This window comes from Apaloderma vittatum, unplaced genomic scaffold, assembly GCF_000703405.1.
Source record: "Apaloderma vittatum isolate BGI_N311 unplaced genomic scaffold, ASM70340v1 scaffold39686, whole genome shotgun sequence".
In the NCBI taxonomy this organism is placed as follows: domain Eukaryota; kingdom Metazoa; phylum Chordata; class Aves; order Trogoniformes; family Trogonidae; genus Apaloderma; species Apaloderma vittatum.
Window position 1 is genome coordinate 17,185 of NW_009724107.1, and position 22,540 is coordinate 39,724.

A 22,540-nucleotide genomic window follows, 5' to 3' on the forward strand; every position below is an offset into this window, starting at 1 on the left:
CATTCCACCTTTTTTCTGCAATGCAGAAAAGCCCTCTTTCATACTATTTACAAAACTGTACAGAATGCAGAAAAGCCCTGTTTCACACTGTTTACAGAACTGTATAGAAATATCTTCCACTCAGATGTCACAATCTACACAAAAATGACAGTATCTCAATGTATGCTGTAAGATATCAGTGAAAATTAACTCAGGCTATTAAAAAAATTTTATTAAGGTTTTTTTTTTTTCCATGAAAGATTCTTACTACAATCAATGTAACCATTTAATCAGTCAAGTATGTGTGTTATAGGCAGGCACAACATTACAAAACAGGCAAGTACAATGCCCGATTAAGCGAATACAGTCTGAATATCTATTCATCCACTATTTCTGAAAACAGAATTATCAAATATCCACCAGGGAAAAAGATGAACTATTTCAGTTTCTCTTTGGCATACTTATCAGGACAATGAATTAATTACAAAAGTCTTCTATTGCTGCCAGTGCTGTGAAGAAAAAAGTACTGAATGGAAGATTGTATGTCAGAACGTACTTTTAAGACTCGGGCGATCTGGCCAACGTCTCAGAACTGGTGATGCCAACAGATCAGCTGTCAATGCTTCACAAGGCAGACAAGGATTACATTGTTTTATAATGCAGTTTTGTTGCAAGTATAAAAAGAATTATTGTAAATTTATGCACAGTACATACATATTACACACAGTTATATAAATACCCATGCTGTGGCTGGATTTTAGGAAGTTGCTTTATCACTAAGAAAGCTAGTATCAGACCTCCCAACATCCATTTAATACACATTGCACTTCGCATCCAGTAATATGTTCATTTCTGTACCTCTCAAAAATAGATTTAAAACAGAAGCGAAGAATAATATCGAATCTTTCCATAAACTTTGTTTTCCTATTTACATTGTAATATTCCATTATACATAAAGACTGCATTACGATACATTATCTTCATATAGCTTTTTGAAATACATACAGCTTGAAGCTATTAACATCTTAGTTTGGAAACAGAGATATGACCTATAAGACTATTTAAAAACAATTTTAGCCTTAATTTTGCTCTAGTTTGTTTCACTGAAACCATTCTTTGACAAAAAAAAATATCCTCCTTATTGGGGAGGGAAAAAACCAATCCATGTTTAAACCACCTCTGGATTTCCTTAAACCACTAAGAAACTTACAAACCATAATATTTTTGCATAATTATATAGCCATTCAAAGGCCGGTTACTTTTAAATTTAGAACATGAATGACAATTGTGACCATATCTTTAAATTAATTTTTTTAAAACTTTCAGTTATTTTGCGAACGCAAAACAATGAAAACTCAATTGTTAATCATACATAATCTTCACACAACTGGGAAGAGTTCCTGTTTTATTAGGAAAAAAGTGAACATGCACACGCCCCCATTCACAGAGTGAGAACATAAACTACAGCAGCACTTGTCTCAAGTTATGGTGCACATGGTTGCAAGACAGGGTATAAAACAAGAGCAGAATTCCTAACATCTGTTAAAACACAAAAAAACCGCTTATTGTACAAAAAGTCATTCACATTCTTTGCAATGAAGTGAGGAATCAGCCGTTCAGCTTTCTGGACTCTCCAGTCGGCAAACTCCTCCTTCTATTGCCACGGACTGTCCTGCCACCGCTCCAGGAGGAAGTCTTGAAATGTGAGTCTGTGGAGAAGTCAATATTATTGAGTGAGAAGAGAGGCAAGAGTACGCAGGACAAGAAGCAAGCTTGTAAGTACTGAACAGTTAAGCTGCTCCACCACTGAAGCCTGAGGGTGAAGGACAAAACAACTTGAAAACTGCGAACAACTGGATTCTTTTTATATTTTGTTTGTGTTAATGTTTAAAACATGACAGTTGTGTAGAAAAGGTAAAGTGGATGAGCCAGTGCACTGAAAGTGGAAGAAAGGAATATTCAGCTCGAAGACAAAAAAAACCCCAAAACCTAGCTGTGGCATTCCATAGTTTGTAAGTCTATTTTCTTGGGGAGATTAAAAAAGTTTAGTATTGCATACAGAAATATACTTTACAGAAATCCCGGACACAATACACCATTTGACAGAGACAAACCAACACTTCAGAGCACAAGGCAACTGCAATGATCGGGCTGCAAAGAAACTACTCTGCATAAAATACCTACTTGCCCACCTGAAACCCCTCCCCAAACTTCCTCTATTTGCTACCAACCGTCAAACAAACAGACTCAAAGAGCAATTGTCTTTTTGTCAGTAGGCGTCTTTTCCATGAAGAAGTTTCAAAAGTAGGCCTTGGACACGGCTTTGTAACTTTTTAGCCAGAAAGTGAAAGCCAGAAAAAGTGTTTGTGTGTGTACACAAAACTTCAGCTTATAACTCCACTGTAACTGTGACACTAATGTTAAAGATCCTTTATATTCCGAGGTGCATTTAATTAATGAAGGGCAAAAGCAGTCACTTGTTAAAAGATATTTGGACTTAATTTTTAAGAGTAATGACTTTTTTTCCTCCATTGCACAGGTTTTTACACTATGAAAACTGCTTATATTTTCCTCCACGCTTGCTGAGCTCCAACAAGAGCCATTTGCAGCTACATCGACTGCTTTCATACAGAGCCAAGTGGCTAAAGCAGTGTTTAAATAGAACCACAAAAGGAGTCAGAAGCACGTTTGTAGAAGCTTTACCGTTTCCTACTTCTGGAGCTGCTGAGTGTTCTCTAGTAAAACATAAAAAAGAGTGTTAGTGAAACTCCAAAATGAAAGAGGGCTGATAACAGCATTTCCTCAGGCTTGGGGCAGAAAGCGGCAATGGTGGGGAGTCACCAGCTCAAGCTGTGCTCCAGCCATCCCTCCCACCGAAGCAGAAACGCCAACCTTCGTTCCCCTCACGAGTTACACATCTCAACAAGAGATTCACTAATGCTCAGACATGATAATGCTTAAACAGTTATTAAATTAGGAACTTGAAATTTTTCCTACTATGACATAACGCTCACAATGTACAAGTTGCTGGCATTTAGAAACTACATCTTCCTGTAAGTGCAGCCAACTACATAGTTACGTTTTTGTACGTCAGTTAGCCTGTTGAAAAGACTTAAGTGATGCTAAATGTAAAACTTGTAGTGAGGCAATGGACTGTGACAAAAAGCACAGATGTAAAAGTTCAGTAAGAGTAACTTGCATCAATTGAGCAGAAACTGATTTGACAGTAACCCCAATTCATTGCACTGATGAGACGTTTTGTATCTCAGAAGCAGCTTCTTTTAATTCCTTTCCTGATAAGGGTGTCCTGGTGTCTGCTCTTAGGTGGTCTTGTTTTCCATTAAATTGCACATTAAGATTTAATTGAAAACATTTAGAGGTTTTCATCTAACTGCTAGAACTTTGATCTCTGGTCTTCCTGCTCGATATACAAACATCTTCCTACCTTCAGAACAATTTTGGTTCCAACTGTGATTTATCACCTGAAGAAGAAAATATTCTTTTCCAATCTGTTACTGCTTCCCCAAAATGTAACTGACAATTTTTGGAGATGTTATTTCATAAGTTTAAAAAAAAAAGAGGGAGGGAAGAAAAACAAGTGAAAGAAAGATACTTTTTGTCTTACAAATGACAGATCCAAGACATTTTTCCACTTTAAATAAAAATTTCTAAATGAAAAGTGGGACAGGATGACACTGTAAAAGCAGAGTTATTCAACGGGCACAGTAGCAAATTTCCTCAGTGGAAGAATGTCACTGATCATTCAGTGAGACACTGCAATCAAAGCAAACCAGCCATTCAGCAGATCATTGCAGCGATACAACTCAATGAAAAGCACAGAGGCCCAAGGATGCTGTCCAGAGACATGAGAGAGGAAGCTTGTAAGAAAAACAGATTATCATGAATCTCCTAATCAAGTTTTCTCATTACAACTACAGCAGACCTGATCGGTGTAAATTAGTCTTCTGACCCAAGTTATCAACCAACCTTTGGACAGGCTTGTCTTATCCCACAACCTAGAGTTAAACACCTTGCCTAATTGCAGGAGCAAAATGTGAGGAACGTCCACAAAATTTATAGATCCTGTTATTTTTAAGTTACTTAAGCATAATATCCTAACAGTTTTTTGAGCAAGGAAATGAAAATATACAAGAGGGGATAAGCAGAAAGTCAATATCTATCAATACATTATCAAGTAGCTATGCTTAAATGGCTGTCCAAAACAAATTTCCTGCACAAAACCTCATTTCCTATAAAAGGAAAAACATGTTTACCACACAAAAGACCCCAAACCACTACACACTAGCAGCTGTACATTTCCATTTACAGAAACACCCAAACCACATATAACAAAACCTTTCTTAAAGCCTTTACTTGCATCCTGTTTATTTGTCTGCTTTATGCGATGGAGCAAATACAGATGCTGCTTTACACTGACTACTTTCACCAATGACTGCCTTATGTAAAATAAAAACAAGACACATCTAAGATGACAGCGTTTAAAATGTTACCTAATAAGTAATGTGAAAGGATAATGCTGGCACGTCAAGACAACTTCAGATAAACTTCCAAGTGAATTCTTACAATTTTATCTCCCTTGTTCTTAGCCATAAGAAAAAATGCCAGTAAATAAAAAGATCAAAGAACGTTTAATATTTTTAAATGCAACCACAGACCTTATTTGTACAGTTTGTTACATTTTTATAACCTAACATCATATTTTACATTAAGTTCAGACTGCAGAGTGGATTAGGTTTAGATTTGAAAAATAGAAAAATAAAAAGTGAACAACAACACTGGAAAGCTTTTAATTGAATTGGATTAGTCCATCAGCTTTACAAGTTGAATGAACCCACATCTGGGGGAAGTTGTGTCCGAGAGCAGAAAAACAGGAAAAGAAGAAGTTTTCCACAGTTAATCCTCCACTCAGCCTCATGGAAACCTGTCTTTGAGGAAACCATATGCCAAGGAAAGGGAGATTAAGAACAATGATTATCCATATCTTCAGCTCCATAAATAGAAATTTTACTGCCCCTAAGAATATTCTGATTTGATTTCACCTTCCTAGAAAAAAGGGAGGCTGGTAAGGGCCTAGCAGGAGCAGAAGTGCTGACAGCTAGAAAACCAGTTTGTCACCGTATTACTTTGTCTGCAGCTTAAAGGAGGAGCCTTATGCCCATAGTTCAAAGGGAAAAAAAGGTAAATGCTAGGTGAAATACTTGATTTTGCTTCCCATCCCTCCATAAAGCACAAACAAGCTAACCGGCATTCAGACACTGATCCTTGCTCCCTGTACCTGCCACTCAGACAGACAACGTTGCCCACTTTCCCTCCTAACCAAACCAGTGCCGCGGAGCAATCACCATGCTCAGCCCCAGTGCTACAGACACGCTCTGCGGAACGCTACTGGTCTCTCAGTCCCTTTTGACGCACACTGGAAAGTTTCCCACTGCCCTTCAAATCTCAAACGACTAAGTCTGTCTGCCCTGGAATAAGTATTAACTGGTACAGCGACAATATATGGTTTTGTCTTTTCGGCATGGACATTTGATCTACTTTTCAAGTTACATATTTTTAGTATACCTTTTTTTTAAAAAAAATAAAGATACTACAAGTTGTGCCAAGACTTACTTTGCTTCATGCCTCATAGACAAAGATTCTGAAACAACCTTGAGGCCAACTAATATCAAAAGATTTTTTTGTTTAAATTGCTAGACTCCTCCTTTTATTCACATAGAAGTATTAGTCTGTCACAATTTCATTTTTTTCATTAAAGGAATAAATACAATATAAAATGAATATAAAATTTAAGCCAAAATACAGACGGTGCTGCATGAGAAAACTGAAGTCAATCATCCGCTGCCAAGAGGACAGATTACAACTACCAGATGGCAGCACATTCAGTTCTCAAGCAAATCTAGGGAGTATTTCATGTGTTCAGCTTTCTTATTACACACTCAGGATGTGCTTTGGACAGAATAATTTATAAAACAAGCTTTTTCCATTCATTACCCTATTGAGATGAAATATAATGAAAGACCAAGGACATTATGTACTTAATGAAAGTGCTTTCTACTACCTTACTCCTTACAGAAAATTAGCACCGAACTAATACGGCTTTCTGTCGGGATATATGCTTCTGCCATGGAAACCATCTGGCCACCTATTCTCAAATTTATTTTTGAGGCAGTAATTGTCCATTTTAGCAGCAATAGCCAGCCTCTGCTGTTTCATCTCCCAGGAAGGTCTCCTCCAACATGGTTTGGATGTACACCTGCCATACGACAGGAGAAGATGGCCCTGCACAACACTGGTTGGCAACTGCTGTTGTGAGAATAACCTACGTGCAACTCGTTGGGTGAAATTTTTAAAAAGAAAAAAAAAGGGAGGGAGGGGAAAAAAAGAGGCTCCAGAATTACTGTCCTTGTGGGCAAAAGACAGACAGGCATACTGACGCTGTGCTTCTGGCTCTCAGAAAATACCCATTCTACATAGAAGTTGCTTAGGAAACTAACAGTATTCCAAGCTCACATTCATTCTGTGGGATAAGTATAGTACTATGTCTTATTTATGTATCTAACAACATCTATATAATGCATTAGAAGAAAAAAATCAAATTTTAATAAAGTTGAAAACTGAAGCTTTTTGATCTAAATAATTCATACATGTATTTAGACAGTCTAAAACCATGTACCGACCAATCATCTACTGAGCTCAGCATTCCAGGCTTTTGTAGAGGTGTTCTAAAATACTACCATATGTCTTAAAATGTGATTTTTACCATTCTGAATCGCAGGTGCCAAGTCAGGTTACTGCATTTATATTTGCATACTGGGATGCACAATCTCATCTTCTCCGTTCTGCTCCAAAACATGGCCAAATATGAAGAGAGTTTCAGAGCTACTGGCTTTATGCAAAGACACGACCCAAAACCCTGAATTTATCTTCCTATCTCAGCACCCATAATTTCCAGGAGGGTCTGTGAGCTGATTATTCTAACTGGTATCTTAGCACTGAAAGCTATTTCTAACAAATATAAATACCTTATTTTTATGAGATAACTTGATGATCTACTGTATGCATGGAGTTATTTTCAAGTGAAAATTTCTGACTGAAAAAAGTAAAAAAAAAAAATACCAGTGACATATACTTTTCCTGTCTCATCAAGTTAAAAGACTGTCTCTGTAGTCTGAAATGAATGACTGAATTATTTGACTTAGTCTTTCTGTTAACTAAACAGGCTCAGTAAATTTTTCCACTAATTTTCACATTAGAGTTAGGGTTCTTCCAGGATGTGTTTCTTCACCCAATGAGCACTGGACAACTGCCCTTATCCTGACAAAGGGCCTTCACTGACCTTTTACTCACAAAGTAAAATACAGAAGCCCATCACTAGAAAGCCAACAACAATCAGTATTTGTCATATGTACCACTTCTAACATAGGGGAAAATAACTTTGCTAATTTTCACAGCGCTAGTAAAGGCAAATAAATCTGATTACGACACCTAACATCTCAATGGGAAAAATGAACTGGGAATGGTCTCCCTGTTCACTATGTTTCCTCATACTGGAAAATGCAATTAACTGTCAAAGGTGAAGGTTCTGTTTGCATATTGCAACCACAACATCTGGTGCAGACAGCAGTTGTTGCTGACGAATGTTTTCAAACACAGCAATACGCAACAACCTCCTCTACTGTTACCCCGTATCTTGCAAAGCAACTTGAGTTTGGTTAGCTAGAAACGTAGCCTTACAATATTAAAGTCTGACCCAACATAAAGCTTAGTAATTCATGTTATAAGAAGTGAATATCTGCCAAAGAGAGATTTAAACTGGCAACTGAATTCAATATTACAATTAGATTTTTAGAACTCGGTCATCTAGCAGTTAGAAAAATTAAAACTTATAAAGCTGAACCACAAGGATACCTCAAAAACATTGCAACATTTACAACAACTGCAAAAGTTAGCAACATTTATACACAGATCATATAGCAAATTCATACGTATTAAGAACCATAGTTAGCTGACAAATTATTTCAAATATCTACACGTAACACAGGACCAAAACTGCACATTGGTGGTATTGAGATTGATCTTTTATTAGAAAGAAAGCACTCTGACTTCAAACACTACTGATAACTCAGTGAGCAAAGTATCTGCTTTCAAGCAGAAATATCATCCACCACCAAATGCTCTCAATCACTAATATAAACTAGGAAACTTGGGAGATGCAAGGAAAAAGAAGTTAAATGGTGCATCCTGCCCACTTACACTTTCTGTACAGAGAAACCATGCACCTCAAGTGAACAAATACTCTGCAGACCCAGCCTGAGATAAAAGTGCTCCTGCTTGATTATGCACAGATACACAACAATGAATCAAAGAAAAGCTGCCTACCCAGAACCAGAACCTTTAAGAGATGCCATCGGTATGTGAATTCACACTGCAGACATACGCTGCATTGTCACTTGAGATTGAAGAACTTCTTGTCCTTTGCAGCATCCTCCACTGGGCAAGCAGACAAGGAAGAAGAAGATATGAAGACTCTGTAACTAAGAGGAGTCAAATAACTTGTAAGCTATCCACTAACTTCCTTTCATTTCTGTTCTCCATTTATACCTAAAAATTACACTATGGGTCAATTAAAGGAGTGATTTCTCTTCCTCCCAAACTACACGGCAGACGGTCTCAAAGTCCAACAAGCAAACCAACAAACTGCTCTACCAAATGCTACACCAATCATCAAGACCTCAAATACTGCACATTGCCTGTGACAGCATGGCCAGAACTCCAGGAAGCAACACTGCAATCAACAGAATACAGTTATTTTCCAAATGGTGACAACACAATTGCTCAGGCTCTTGGAATGCAACCTGATCAGTTCAGGAAAACTGGAACTGATTAATTGAAAGGTGTCAGAGTATCTTTCGGCAGGTCACAGCTCTGGTAACAGGATGACCATCTCAGCAGACGCTATGTTCAGCTGTTCGATCAGCATTATGGATTCACTAAAAAAACATCTAGAAGGTTATTCTGAAGGCTAGTGCCTCAGAAAGAAAAGAAAGTTTGGACAGGAAATCTAAGAGAGTTAACTGCTTATCAAAGATCTTGAATTCCTATCAAGTAATTAATGACTAAACATCCCAGTAACAAAAAAGAAAAAGCATACTTCCTCAGTTTATGAGTATATTTAATCTCCCAGTCCTTCAATCTAGAAGTTTTAACCTATGCTGATGCAGCAGTAACTGCTACAAAAGGAGTCAGCTAAGTGTACAGGGAGTCCACAGACTAATATTTTCTACCTATTCTCATGACTGCAACCAGGAACTTCTACAGCAGCCTCACTAACGGCTAGAATTGATTGAGTGTCAGCTTATGTGACAATTCTACCATCATACAGATGACAATGCAGGAACTTCCTTCAGAAGTCAGGAAGTCCATTCACCTTCCCGAAGAACAGGTCTAATATTGAAACAACCTGTCACGGTGTTGCTTCAGGAAGGAAGCTTGTGACGGGCAACTTCTGAAATAGAGTATCTGTCCCCTTAGCTCATCATGGCTGAGGCTCCCCAGCAAAAGCCTGGATAAAACGTAGCACTAGCTGGTATAAGTTAGTTTCCAGAAGTATATAAAAGAGGAAAGGCTGTTTGGACTACAAGTTTATTTCCCTTCACATCCAATAGATGTCAAATACTGGGCACTGAGAGACTATAAAACTGCTCGTGTCCGGAGGAATGACAAGAAACAAAGAGTATGACTGAACTAAGAAGGGCTTGACGAGGTGCTTGTGGAAGCATTGTAAAGGTTTAAGGGCATAAGAACTGGAGAGAAGTCAATGACACATCCATTGGAAGACAACATTGCCTGTGCTGATGGAGGAGCTGAAATACTTTCAGCGCTGAGAGAGTGTTCAAGGCAAGTAATCGGACATGCAACTTAAGATGGTTGTGAGTCACCTGGCAAGTAAACCTTTTAAACCAAGGTTCTACAGGCAACAGCGACTCTTCTAGGCAACTGGTTTTCCAAAGAAAGACTAGACACCTTTTTGGAAAGCATGCTTTAAATCCAACAACTGTTAGCCACAGTGCAATACTCTTCCACAGCTCCTGCAGGCTCAGCCGTTTGACACTGGCGAGTCAGCATTCGGGCAGCCTAGTGGGGAGGTGAGAGGCCACTGCCGAACCTAAATTAGGGGGAAAGAAACGTCTGTTGCAAGGCTACTTCCAAATTAGTCCTTGGAGAGCTCACAGTGCCAACAGCCAGAAGCACTCGCAGGTCAGGACACACAAACCACACTTCAAATCTCCCATCCCACTTCCCTGTTCCACTGTTTTTTCCAGGAGTTAACTGGTTGAGCATGTTTCCACCTCTCAGCATACTAATGTCTGCAGGTGAGCTGGTATCCAGTTGGTAAATCCCTATGTGCCTTCTAAGAAAAACGTCTCCTACATCTCCACAATCTTTGTGTGGAGTTCAGGACCACCATTCACAAGGTCCTATTACAAAAACCATTAACCTCCAATGCACAAAAAAAACCAAACAAACCCACCACACTAAGATCATAAACCAGGATCCTTCTCTTCCTTAGTATGTGCCCCTTTACACAATTATGATTCCAATATTAGTCTAATTCATCACAGTATACACTGAAAACTCTCACTTTCTAAAAGTCTTGCTAGAAAAATATGTTTTCATGTTCATTAAATTACACCAGCCCAAAATCAGCCACTGTCGTTGGTTTAACAATAAAACTTAAGTTGCATATTGATGAAAGAAAGAACCGAAGCTCTTTACCACCCTAGAAAACATGAAAGCAAGATGTTTCTCTACAAGCCACTACCTGATCATTTTCCTGTGGAACCCATAAAAAAGTGCTATTTTATACTTCTATGAATTCTTCTACCACTATAATTTCATGGCAAGAACTCAAAATTAATTGTACCAAAACAGTTACTCTATTAAATAAAAGGAGATTTTTTTTCACTTGCAATACATTGTGTTCTATTTCAAGCCCAGTTTTCCATCTATAACTTACCCCTAGTCGTGGCAGAATAAAATTCCAGCTTTTATGACAGAAGACTTTTTTTGATCAATAGAAGTCAGCAGCAAAAGCATTTGTGGTTTTTCTCTGGAAAGCATTTGTGGCCACAGACTCAAAGGAGGAAGAAAGGGAGGGGGATTAACTCTTCAATGAAGGTCAAAAACATAATTTAAAAAGTGAACCAAGAAGAGCAGCTGTGTCTGTCAGCGCAATCAAGATTACCAGCTGGAGAATTTACCAGCAGTATGAAAACAATGCACACCAGATGTCAAATGTTGCAACTGTGAGTAGGAAAACATTTCTGGGCATGGCACTGTCATGCTAGTTACCAGACAGACTTCATATTTAGCATTTATTTATTAATTAGACAGACACTACCAGGAAGAAACAATAATATTTCCTTAAAAATAGCTTTTGAGCTTGTCGTGTAAGCCAGAGGCAGGTGTGTGCACTGCAATAATTTAACATTGCACATGCTAATAATCCTCCTTATTCCACTGTGAACACAATATAGTAACTTTTAAACTAACTAGCAAATACTAGAACATCTGCAGCTGAGCTTGCTTTAGCTTCACTCAATTCAGTCTGTGCTTTTTGGATTCTTTTCTAACAAATCTAAAATAAATATTAAGGAAACAATTTAAACCACACCCTGTTTCATGGATAATCAACTGGAAAGAACTCTACATAAGCCATGGAAGTGAGTACTTCAGTAACACCTCTACCAGCGTTTCCTTCCCCAGCTGCTTTTATCTTCCTCCTCTTTCCAGGGTACTTTTTTTTTCTCCCTATACATTTTACTCCTTGAGTATGAGCTTATTCATTCCCAATGCTTCAACCACCATTCTTGCTGTTTAAAATATCTGATGTCAACTTCCTTTTTTTGTACGTTCTTTTGTTACCTCACTCATGTCCTCCTTTGTATTTATCTCTCAAATGAAATGGGAGGGGGAGAAGATAGAGCAAGATTTGGGTTTTGTAATCCTCTTCAGTGTTGATGACTCAACTTCCCTCAGCAGATCCACAAGCAGACATTTCTGCAGAGAGCCAGCAAATCCAGGCCCTTAAATTCTTTCCTTTTCCAGCCTTTAAAATTCACTCTTTTATAAATTCTACCGTGAAAACGCTGGGTGTCTTTCTTGCCATTATCTGTCAGTGTAAACTTCCTGGCTGTCATCTCCTTCCCTAACACATGCAAACATTCCATTAAACACCTCCCCCATGAGTTTAACTGTAAAACGGAGCCGCCTTCTTATTCTAGCTCTTACCCTCACTTTTGCCACTTCCTTCCAGTTCTGATTGTTCACTCTCAGTCTTGAATAGTGATGACTGTACATTTATAAGAGGCTACAGAAATAACTGTGTCTCTGCTTGCAGTTTCTCCTATGTTCATTTTCATTGGTCCAAACACCTCTCCTAAATGGTCTTGTTGCTGCATGGCAAAACTTGCCTTTTTGGCCTTTCAAAGCAATATTCCAAAGAGTAGGTGGCCCTCATGCTCTTGGTTAATCTCCACTATTTCACATTAAGGATTTTTCCAATTTCTACTGCTAAACTCAATGTTAGAATACTATTTCTCTCATTTCAGGAAGAAAAAAATATAGACTCCAAGAGCCCCCAAAAACCTAGGGATGTTAATAACCAACTCTTCTAGAAATTACTTCGAAGTTTATTTTATTTTATTATCTCTCCCTCCTTCCTTGGTGCAAATGCTTTATCTGAAGGAAGTCAAGTCCATACAAAAATACCATGCCACCCTAAATAGACAGTATAACTGAATCAAGCTAAAGTTATTCAAATACAATTATTGTCAGCAGAGGAAATGCAAATGTGTTTGTGGCACATTTTCCTGACATAATACATGTGTAGGTTTGTTAACTATTGCAGTTAAAAAAATGGAACTAGAAATCCCCACTCAACAGATACATTTAACTTAGTATTTCCCTTCTCTGAAATTTTTTACATATTTTATTATCATAATTTCACATTCTCCTCAGCTTCTGTACTCATTCTACTGTATTACAACCCACTCTTCACGGCTTACCTTTGCTTTGCCATCCTGTGCAGACATATATCCTACACACATGCTCTCTGTTGTATGGCTCCACAGAAATTCCACTATAAAGGAAAATGCAAGAAGTTACAAATAATGCATTGGTTTAAAATCTTGAGAAACGAATATACCTTAGAATAGAGTTTGGGAAAGGACAAAAGCTAACCTTTAAGAACAAAAGCTACTTACCAGAATAATTCAATCTCAAAAGAAACAACTATTAAAGAAACAAGATTTTCCTGCACTATTTGCAATCACACACTGCAGAACGAATACCCCAAAGGAGACACACTGCAATGATACGAAGCCTCCAAGATGAGAAATACGTCAACTGCGACTACAGTTAAAAAATATGACCAACTTTTCAAGCAGGGGCCTGTTGCTTGTATAAAGTTAGAATCAGATATAACTTGAATTTGCTTGTCTTGAACCCAGATATAAGCACACTGCAACAACATAACCCAAATGATATGCAAGGATTCTGTAGAATCGTAACATGAGCAACAGAATAACTGATAACAAGCGTTTTTTCCACAGAACTGAGCGTAAGTATATTCATAATGTGTAACTATTGATGAGTAAATGAAACTTTGTGGTTTAGCTGCACAAGTAGGACACAGGAAAACATGCAGAAGTAGTAAAGTCTGCAAGATGAGAAATGAAGATACAGAGCAGGCAGGAAGGACATCTGGTGAAAACAAAATGATCCTACAGAAAAAACAGGAGAGACATCCGATAGAAGCAGAACAGCATTACACAACAGGCAAGAAAGAAGCCTGGCAAAATCAAGGTGAAACCTAGTCCCAAAAGTAAGTTGAATTCCATCAAGAACATATGCAGTCACTCCTGTTCTTTGAAGAGAGGGTAAAGAGCACCCAAGGTAAGAGAGGAAAGATGGAGAAGAAACGGGCCCATTTTGATTTTGGCTGCCCTATCAAAGCACTCTCAGGTCTGATCTTGACTTCTAGCAGTAGCTGTACAGCATCAGCTCTCTCGTACTGCATACTCACAGCTCATTTAGGATGTAAGTGTTAAATACCAACTGCTGTGTCTGCAGTGACAATGATTAAGAAAATGAACCATTGCTAAATACATGGTAATTAATCCGGTAAGGTGTTTTGAAGTCTGAAAGTGGCCCGATTCACCAATTGTTTTAACAGCCCATTACAGCGATCTTCAGTTCCCCGACACACACACAGGTATCTTTATATGTACACATGCACACTCCTACTCCGCTGCAACAAAAAATCCACAAAGAGCATATTATTCCTGTGTTCAGCTCCCATCCAGCGGGGCTTTATAAACTGCCACACTCTATTCGTCCTGCTCTATGTCACAGCCACTTTTCTTCATGTCCATTAAGTACATAATTTGGAAGGGGGAAAAAGAAAGAGTAAATGATCAGAATTCAGGGTGTCTCACAGAATACGGTAAAAAGCTTAAAAAAAGTGCACTGAAATATAATTTTTTCCTTTGGATTACAGGAGGAGTCTTACACAGATTACACAACATGCCACGAGAAGCTTTTTCCAGATATCTCTTTAGAGAGAGACTTTCACATACTGCAGAAAGCATCATTAGATGCTTTTAAAACTCTTACTCATTTGTAAACCTCGTGTTCCTTTAACAGGGCTGATGACGGTCACAGCATGCTGAGTCTGCTTAGCCTTTGAACCATTATCCTTGCATAGCAACTAACCCAGAGTAGGAGATCAAAGTTTAGACAATCCCAGCAAGACCTGAAGATTCTGAGAGATATGTAGATACCATCATAAAAGAAAAATTAACTTCATTTAGGTATGCGCTTTGCTCCCCCCTAATAGATTCACAACTCATATTGCCAAAGGTGAGTCTAAAGCTTTCAGACAGCGAAACGGCGTTCAGTGAGGCCAACCTCTCCCTAACACCCTAAAGGTTCAACTGAAGACAAATTCAATCTTACCTTTCAATTTTGACAAGTTTGGCAACAGTTCAACCCAAATACCCTCAAATTTTATTTTCTTTTTGCCTTTGGTAACTCTGGGCACATTTTTTTTAAGTTTCTAATAATTTTTTTCCTTCTACACTGCCCACCAAAAGTAACATGTACTAGTCTGAAACATGGTTATTGTTAGCTATTATAAGTAGTGCAATTATAATGAAAATCCTAAATTTTATACTTCTATGAAGACATTCCACATTTTCAACCATTTAATAAATCACTTCCTTGCAATTTGTTTCAACAGTTAGAAATAAGAATAAAAATCACCTCTGCAACAAAGACATGAGATTTCATTATTCTATACACCAAGCTCTTCAGTATTACACAATATATTTTCAGTCCAAACAACACAAATACTACATGTGTTTATACATTAACTCAGCATACACTGTAAGCCAGAAAATTTCTGTGGTACATCAAAAATATCTTTAGCACAAGCTGTGCTACATGAATGTTATTTCAGTGGAAAAAAAAACAACAAAGAATCAATGGATAAGTACTCCATATACAGGGATTTTCTTTATTAATTTTTGAGGAAAAAATACCAAACCTTCCTTATTAGGAACAGGTTTTCTAACATGAGTGACTAACATTAAATGAATAGAAATATTTCCCTCACATAAGAAACTGAAGGTTAACTTTGTTTTTACTTAATGAAACTTGTACTTTCATTTTCTTATCTCTTTTTTCGGGATAAAATTTATGATGTAGAAGGTGTTTCCACTAGATCAATAATGTCACAATTATTCCATTCTTAAATCTGAAAACTGTAAATCAAACTCGCAGCATTCTCCGTATGTTTAGCAGCCCATGCTCTGACTCTCAAGCCAGGGACAGACACTCTTGGCTTTCAAATAGTTGAAAGATAAGAAGATGAATGTCAAAGCGTACTAGATAGCCTACTTTGAAAAGACAAGCTATTCAAGTAATAACTCAAAATAGTATAACATACAAAAGCTATTTCTAAAACCTTTTCCCATTCAAGCCTTCCAAAATTCTCTGGAATCCATCAGGACAACCTGAAAATCATCAGAACTATAAGGATTCACCTCCCAGATCTCTGGTTCTTTATAACAGCAAAATAAACATACATGAAACTCTTATGGACGAGTTGCGGTGTTGACCAAAAGCATAAAACACAGGTGAACATCAACTGTTGTGTAGAAAAACACAAATGTTATTACAGGTATCGAGCAAAATTACTTACTAGAGTGAATGACTGCAGGGGGGGTATGATCCAACTCAAGTCGACCAACACAAAGTAGTATATGGTATTTAAAGTTTCTTGTAATGCAAAGCAGCAAGGTATAATATGACAACAAAACTAAAGATAACATACACCTCACCCTGTGCGACTGTAAGAACTTGACCCTAGCATCCTGGAAGTCACCTAACAGACACCAACAAATACTGGATTTTGCGTGGGTCAACCCATCATTAAGAACATATCTGCCAGCTCGCCTTCAGCACACGCTCTGCCTGCCACTCCAGGCTGTACGCAGGCAAACTGTGGTGACACAGAAGACTTAGCGGGAGAAAAGTAGTAATGAATTAAAACAAAAGTATCTTTCTAAACAGTATCTTACAGACTAAAAAGAAATTAGGCAATTCAAGAATTGCCAGGTGAGATGCTATGACCTGCCTTAATACACAGCGTTAAGCTGGCTGATCGAATTTGTCGTGTCAGATCTTAAATGGTATGAAAGCTACTTCAAAACTGTAATGCTACTGACAGTGATTCATGAAGCGTTTGGGGAGACAATAATGAAGCAGAGGATTATACAAAGGAAAAAGCCTTGAATTCTGGTAGCATATCCCAGATCCATGTTAGACAGGTCCATGTGACCCAACAGGCAGGCACACAGCACGACCAGACCCACATCCCCACATCTGAGGAGCACCACAGCAAAGCAGACGCTACAAGTGTCACGTCGAGGTAATTCATATGCCCCCTTCCCAAACCTCTGCCTTCAAGAGGAACATGGGCTTCACAGTCTCTGGGTTGTACCTCCTCCCACCTCTGCTAGCAGCGCACAGCGTTTGGTTTCCTAGCTGCTTTTCTACAACAAACCACAGGACAGTTTACTATTGTACATGTGTTCCACTGTAAAACTGTGAGACAGATGAGGATCTCCTTCCTAGGACACCAGCCTGAAGGGCTGTAAAGCTCACAGTCAGCTACTGATCGAGGCAAAGGACAGTTTTCTGCTGAATTCAACATGAACAGCAACTACTCCTGTTGTCTGCATATATGCAAATAGCAACTGTGACTTGTCTGAGCAGATTTTCCTGGGCACAACATAAAATTTCTAACTAGAAAACAACTTCCCTTCCAAATTTCAAGTGTATCCTCTAAATTCTCACATTTTGTCCTGCAAAAAGGAGAAATGGATAATTTTTTGGACAGTATTTTTAGCACATAAACCACTGAGGAGCAGTAAACAGTCATATGCGTTACCCCTAGTTAAAAGTGCAATTTTTTCTATGAGGAACATATCCTGCTTTGCCACAAGCAACCATTATTCCTATGCTATAGTTTTAGAAGGAACTCGTACAATCCTCTGAATCACAAATCTGCTTAGAAATAATAAATCAGAAAGAACATTCTTTTCCACAGTTTCAGAGAACAAACAAGGCTCACACTCCTATTTCGATTTCTGGACTTCGATCATCTCAAACAATTCCAATTCCTTTTTGTTTTCTCCACAGCCTTTGAGCAATGGTAAACCCACACACACCATTTTTATTTCATCTTTCACTTTGAATCAGCACTTAGCTCAAGTAAAAACGAATAAGAATTTCTCACCTAATAAAGTTGGTTTTTCCTGTGATGATTCAGGCTCTGCTGAACACCTGCAAGACCGAAGAACTATCACACCTCCGAGGACACCGTCTTCATTGGCTAGAAAAGGTGAACCTGGGTGAAATAATTGGGAAGAATTATTTTAATCTTGCCACTACGGCTAAAAATGACTGTCAGGCCAAGCAGTGCTTTTAACAAAAGCATCAGTTTTGGTTTTTTCTAGTGTGTCTAATAAGTAACATTCTAAATAGAAATCCACTAATCTACCAGTAACAAAAAAAAGGAGAGAGAGCTACATAGAATAAAGAAAACATATCAGAAGTTGCATTTGTGAGTGCAAGGACGACACAGTAATGAAAACTGGAGTATCAGGTTGGAAACAATAATATCTCGAAATTTAGTTCTTTCTGCACTATAATTAAAGATGGCCACATATGAAAAAAATCAAGTGAATTTGGGTCACTTTTACAGTTTATTAATTTTTTCCCAATTTAAAGCACTTTGTATAGAGACATCAAACTGCTGTAGACTGTCTTCCTTGCTGTTTTATGAATATTAGCAGAAAAGCCAAAACACATCCTACTTTTTAGAGCAGCTTTTCTGCTGTTAATTTAAGACATATGATATAAAATGTCTTCTATCAGAAGCTGGAAAAGGTTTAAAGCTAGCTGAATCAAGACTAAGTATTCTTTTTGTGGTTTGTAATTTGAAATAAGATTCCTACAGTTTTAAATGTGGAAACAATGGTATGACTTACATATGATTTAAAACGTCTTGAGCCACAAAATTAACCAAGTTCTTGCACTTGCAAGTTCTTGCTCAAAGAGACACTAGTCATACTTCTGCGATACACTGTGATTTCAAGTTGAACATAGAGTTGCAACAGTCATTTCCTATCTTTGTTTTCAATGTTTTTCTTTTAAATAAATTGGTATAAGTCTAGCTTACAGACACTCTAAAATGATCTGGTGGCCACAAGACCTTCAGACCATATCTACTCATCAGCCTCCTTCAACTTGCGCCCAGCTATTTGTATGATTAAAATCACTCCTTTAACGCAAACAACAACAACAAAAAACAATAATGACCAATTTTAAGCTTTACTGTAAGGAAAACTTTACCTCTTGATATTAAGAGAAGCCACATTCAAAAGCGATATAAGGTGGTCATTACAAAAGAAGCTCATATTGCAGGAAAATAATAAATGTGATGTGCTTAATAAACAGTAATATCTTATTCGATCTAACAGAAACAGATACTATCATCAAAGCACCACTTGCTTTGTACAGGAGCTATTACTAGTTACCAATTACACCTACAGTATTACTCAGTGACAGTGACCAAATCCCTGCGAACCAAGAATCCAGCCGATCATAACATAATAGACAACAAAACAGGAAAATAAGTTGGGTTAAAATAGAAACGCAAGGCTTGTGACCCAAATCAAAACTTTGCACTTAGCACCCTGGGATGCGTGGAGCAAGTCTCATATTCTTTCACCGCATTAACCAAGTGTGGGCTAAGCATGTGGTATGATGTCTGCAAGCAAATGAACAAAAAATACCAACGGCTTTCTTCATAGATGATGTGCATCCTTTAATCTTTACTTCAGAAACTCAGGTACTTCAAAGACAATGTCTTCACCTGAACTTGGGTCACCTAATCTTATACTCAACTGCATAAATTATTCAGACCATAAGCTACACTATGGTGAAAAGTCAGTGCAAATAGAACAAACTTTGGTTTTTTAATAAGCAGTATTTCTCCTCCTCTCTCAAGGTTCTTTCAAGGTTCTAGTGAAAATACTCCAGAAGCAGAATGAACAAAAATGTCCTACTTCAGCAGAACACAGCCAGCAAACAGTGTTTAATTTGGATACCATATTTAAGGCCACAAAAAACACTAAGACACAAATCCAGCAACTACTGGTTACAGACTCGATGCCTCTAAAGTCTTGTTCTAGAAATGCTTATATTGCGTTAATCACTTTTTACCATTTTTTGTTTCTCCTACACTCACAAAAGAGTAGATGAAAGAAAAGTCTGTAAATAAACTAATCACATACTTCTTAATTTTCCCAGTATTTTTGTCAACTACATGCCATCATCACTGATCAAATTTTTAATAATTTCAACAACTTGCACATGCTAGGTTCCCTTTAAACTTTAAGGGAAGACTTGGCAGTTTACTTCTTCCCATGTCAAGAGGCTGCAGCAAAACATGTGCTGTTACATTTTCATCAGAATTCTTTCATTTTTACAGGGATTTTTTTGCAGTGGAGTATAGAATAAGTCAAGTAATCACTCAAGGTATGTATTCTGTAAGACTTCTTTAAAAAGGGGGTTTAAAAAAGAAATTAAAACTTGAGCTTCACGCACAGAAGACAAACTTGTAAGCTTACAAGTTCATCCAAAGAGATGCGCTACCTATGCATGCACAACTATGCTCATGAGAACCCCAGTTCTGCCAGTGTAAATAGCATTTACTTATCGAATTTATACATGCTGTCCATCATATTGCCCTAAACATGGACACAATTATTTTCTGAACCAAGTTTTTCCTTCAACGATTATGGACCATGGAAGCTTTATTAATAGTCAACAAAATTCAAAGGCTTTGAAGTCCATGCTAAAAACTCCAAAGCTAGAAAACTGACTGTATTAATTCAGCCTTTGCTGAAGTATATTGCCCTTGTAATGTTATTTCAAATAGAAAACTCAAGGGGAGGATTAATTTAACAGCACCAGTTACAACAAAAGTGTCATAAACACGTGGTAAAGTATAGTTATAACTTCAGCACTCATGAAACACACCAGATAAGCAAGAAGCTGAGTTCTTTAAAAATAACACAAGTTGGGCCCTTGGGCAAATGCTGATTATGCCAAACAAGACCAGGCCTTACTGCACTAACTTTGTAAGAATCGATCATAACTGTAGTTTGGCAGTGATAGAGAGATGAGTGAAATGGCTTAGAGTGACTTGTAGTGGGTACTTTGAATAGAGTATTAAGGGAGAAATTAAAGGGTACTTTGAATAGAGTATTAAAGGAAATTAAGTTTGAGTTATGCAAACAAAGCAAAGATAACGAGATATATTATCTCTCTCCCACAGACAGAAACACAGCATTACTTGTCCAGCGGCGCACAACATCAGAACCGAGAACCTACAGCCTATCCTCACTTGTAGCCTATCGACATTACACTACAACACAACGATGAAAATGATGGGATCACGCTGGCTTTTTTGTTGCAGTCAGCCATGGTTTGGAGCTGTAGCAATAGAGATTGAGCCAAAATACAGTTGCAACTCAAGAAATTACTGAGATTTAGTACTGTCAGCTGGGTTACTGAAGATTTTTCTAAAAAAAACCCCAAAACCACAAAAACCACAAAAACCCCAATGCAGCTTTCAATCTTCTACACCATTTTATCATCAGTTGCAGAATGAACATTACTCCAGAAAGGAAAAGAAGAACATATTCCTTCTCGCCTCCAAACACAGGCAGCAAATGAAGACACAAGCACAGTCACTTGCAAACTCCCTGCAACAGTTTATGACGTTCTGGCCCACTCCATTTCCACGGGTGTCTGCTTTCCCGTCCGCAGCATCATCAGAAGCAAACTGTGTGCCCACACCCTCACCCATTCCCATTGCTTCCACCAGCAATTTCGGCTAAACCACCTCAGTGCAAAATCACCAAACAATACAGAATGTGCCTCCAATTCACTGCACTGGCTGAGCTGTGGGGAATCAACCTCTCAATAGGAGCAGTAAAAACCAGTTGCCTACAGTAATAATATTACAGTAAATTCAGACAGACTGTTTTTCCTCTCTTAAAAATCAGACTGTAGGCCAAATTAAATATACACTGAGCAGCACATTCTTTAAAAGAGAGAATGTATTTTATTTTCCAATTAAAGCAAATTTTTCAAAAAAGTTAAGAGGGATTCAAATATATCAATATTTTTTGAAACAAAGATATTTCTGGATATGCAGACTTATTACTAGGGATTACAGTTATGCTAAAGAGTGTATTTTAACAAAGCAATACAGTGCAGATGAGTAGGTCTATATTAAGCAAGATTCTAGACAGCTGAACACTGCATCCATCATTAAATCTCTAAACACAATAGTACAAAAGTAGTACTAAACTTTATTTCTAAACAGAATCCATGCACTGCACACAGGAATTAATTTCAGCGTTTGCAAAATATTGTGAATTCAAAGGTTAGGAACATATTTCATTAATTTAGTTGTTAAAACCATTTTGTTATAGTCAAGCCACTGAGAAAAAGTGCAGTTTTCTGTAAAAAAATAGCAACATAAGTAACCGCGTTTTGTCCACATACATTTAATTATTATGTAAACAGGATGAGAAAAAGGTGCATCTGAAATACTGCCACGTTTACTAAAGTCATAATGGTTTCTCATCAGAAAGAGAAAGCAATCTGGCTCGTACACTCCTACACCGTTTTTGCCCTCTGTGCTCTTCAGAGTGGCAGATCTTGCTGTACAATTATAAATTTAGTTAAAACAAAATATGCCTACAAGCCAAAAATATTTTTTACTGCAATAAAACGGAATTGCTAGACACATCTTTGATGTTATAACTTGCTAATGACAAAACTACAAAAACCTGGGGCTTTTAATACCATTTTAAGTCTCATGAAACTCATTACT

The 22,540-nt window shown here is 37.7% G+C and overlaps 1 protein-coding gene across 1 annotated transcript in view; it reads right to left on the reverse strand.

Annotated features, from left to right (window-relative positions):
- Nucleotides 1-151: 151 nt before the first annotated feature.
- Nucleotides 152-22,540, reverse strand: part of LOC104276151 (threonine aspartase 1-like) — a 27,509-nt gene continuing 5,120 nt past the window's right edge. The window contains exons 2-4 of the mRNA XM_009872350.1: nucleotides 17,864-17,974; nucleotides 13,068-13,141; nucleotides 152-1,688 (exon numbers count right to left, since the gene is read on the reverse strand). Coding sequence (XP_009870652.1) covers nucleotides 1,596-1,688; nucleotides 13,068-13,141; nucleotides 17,864-17,974 — 278 coding nt within the window. The 3' untranslated portion in view covers nucleotides 152-1,595. The remainder of the gene's footprint in view (nucleotides 1,689-13,067; nucleotides 13,142-17,863; nucleotides 17,975-22,540) is intronic.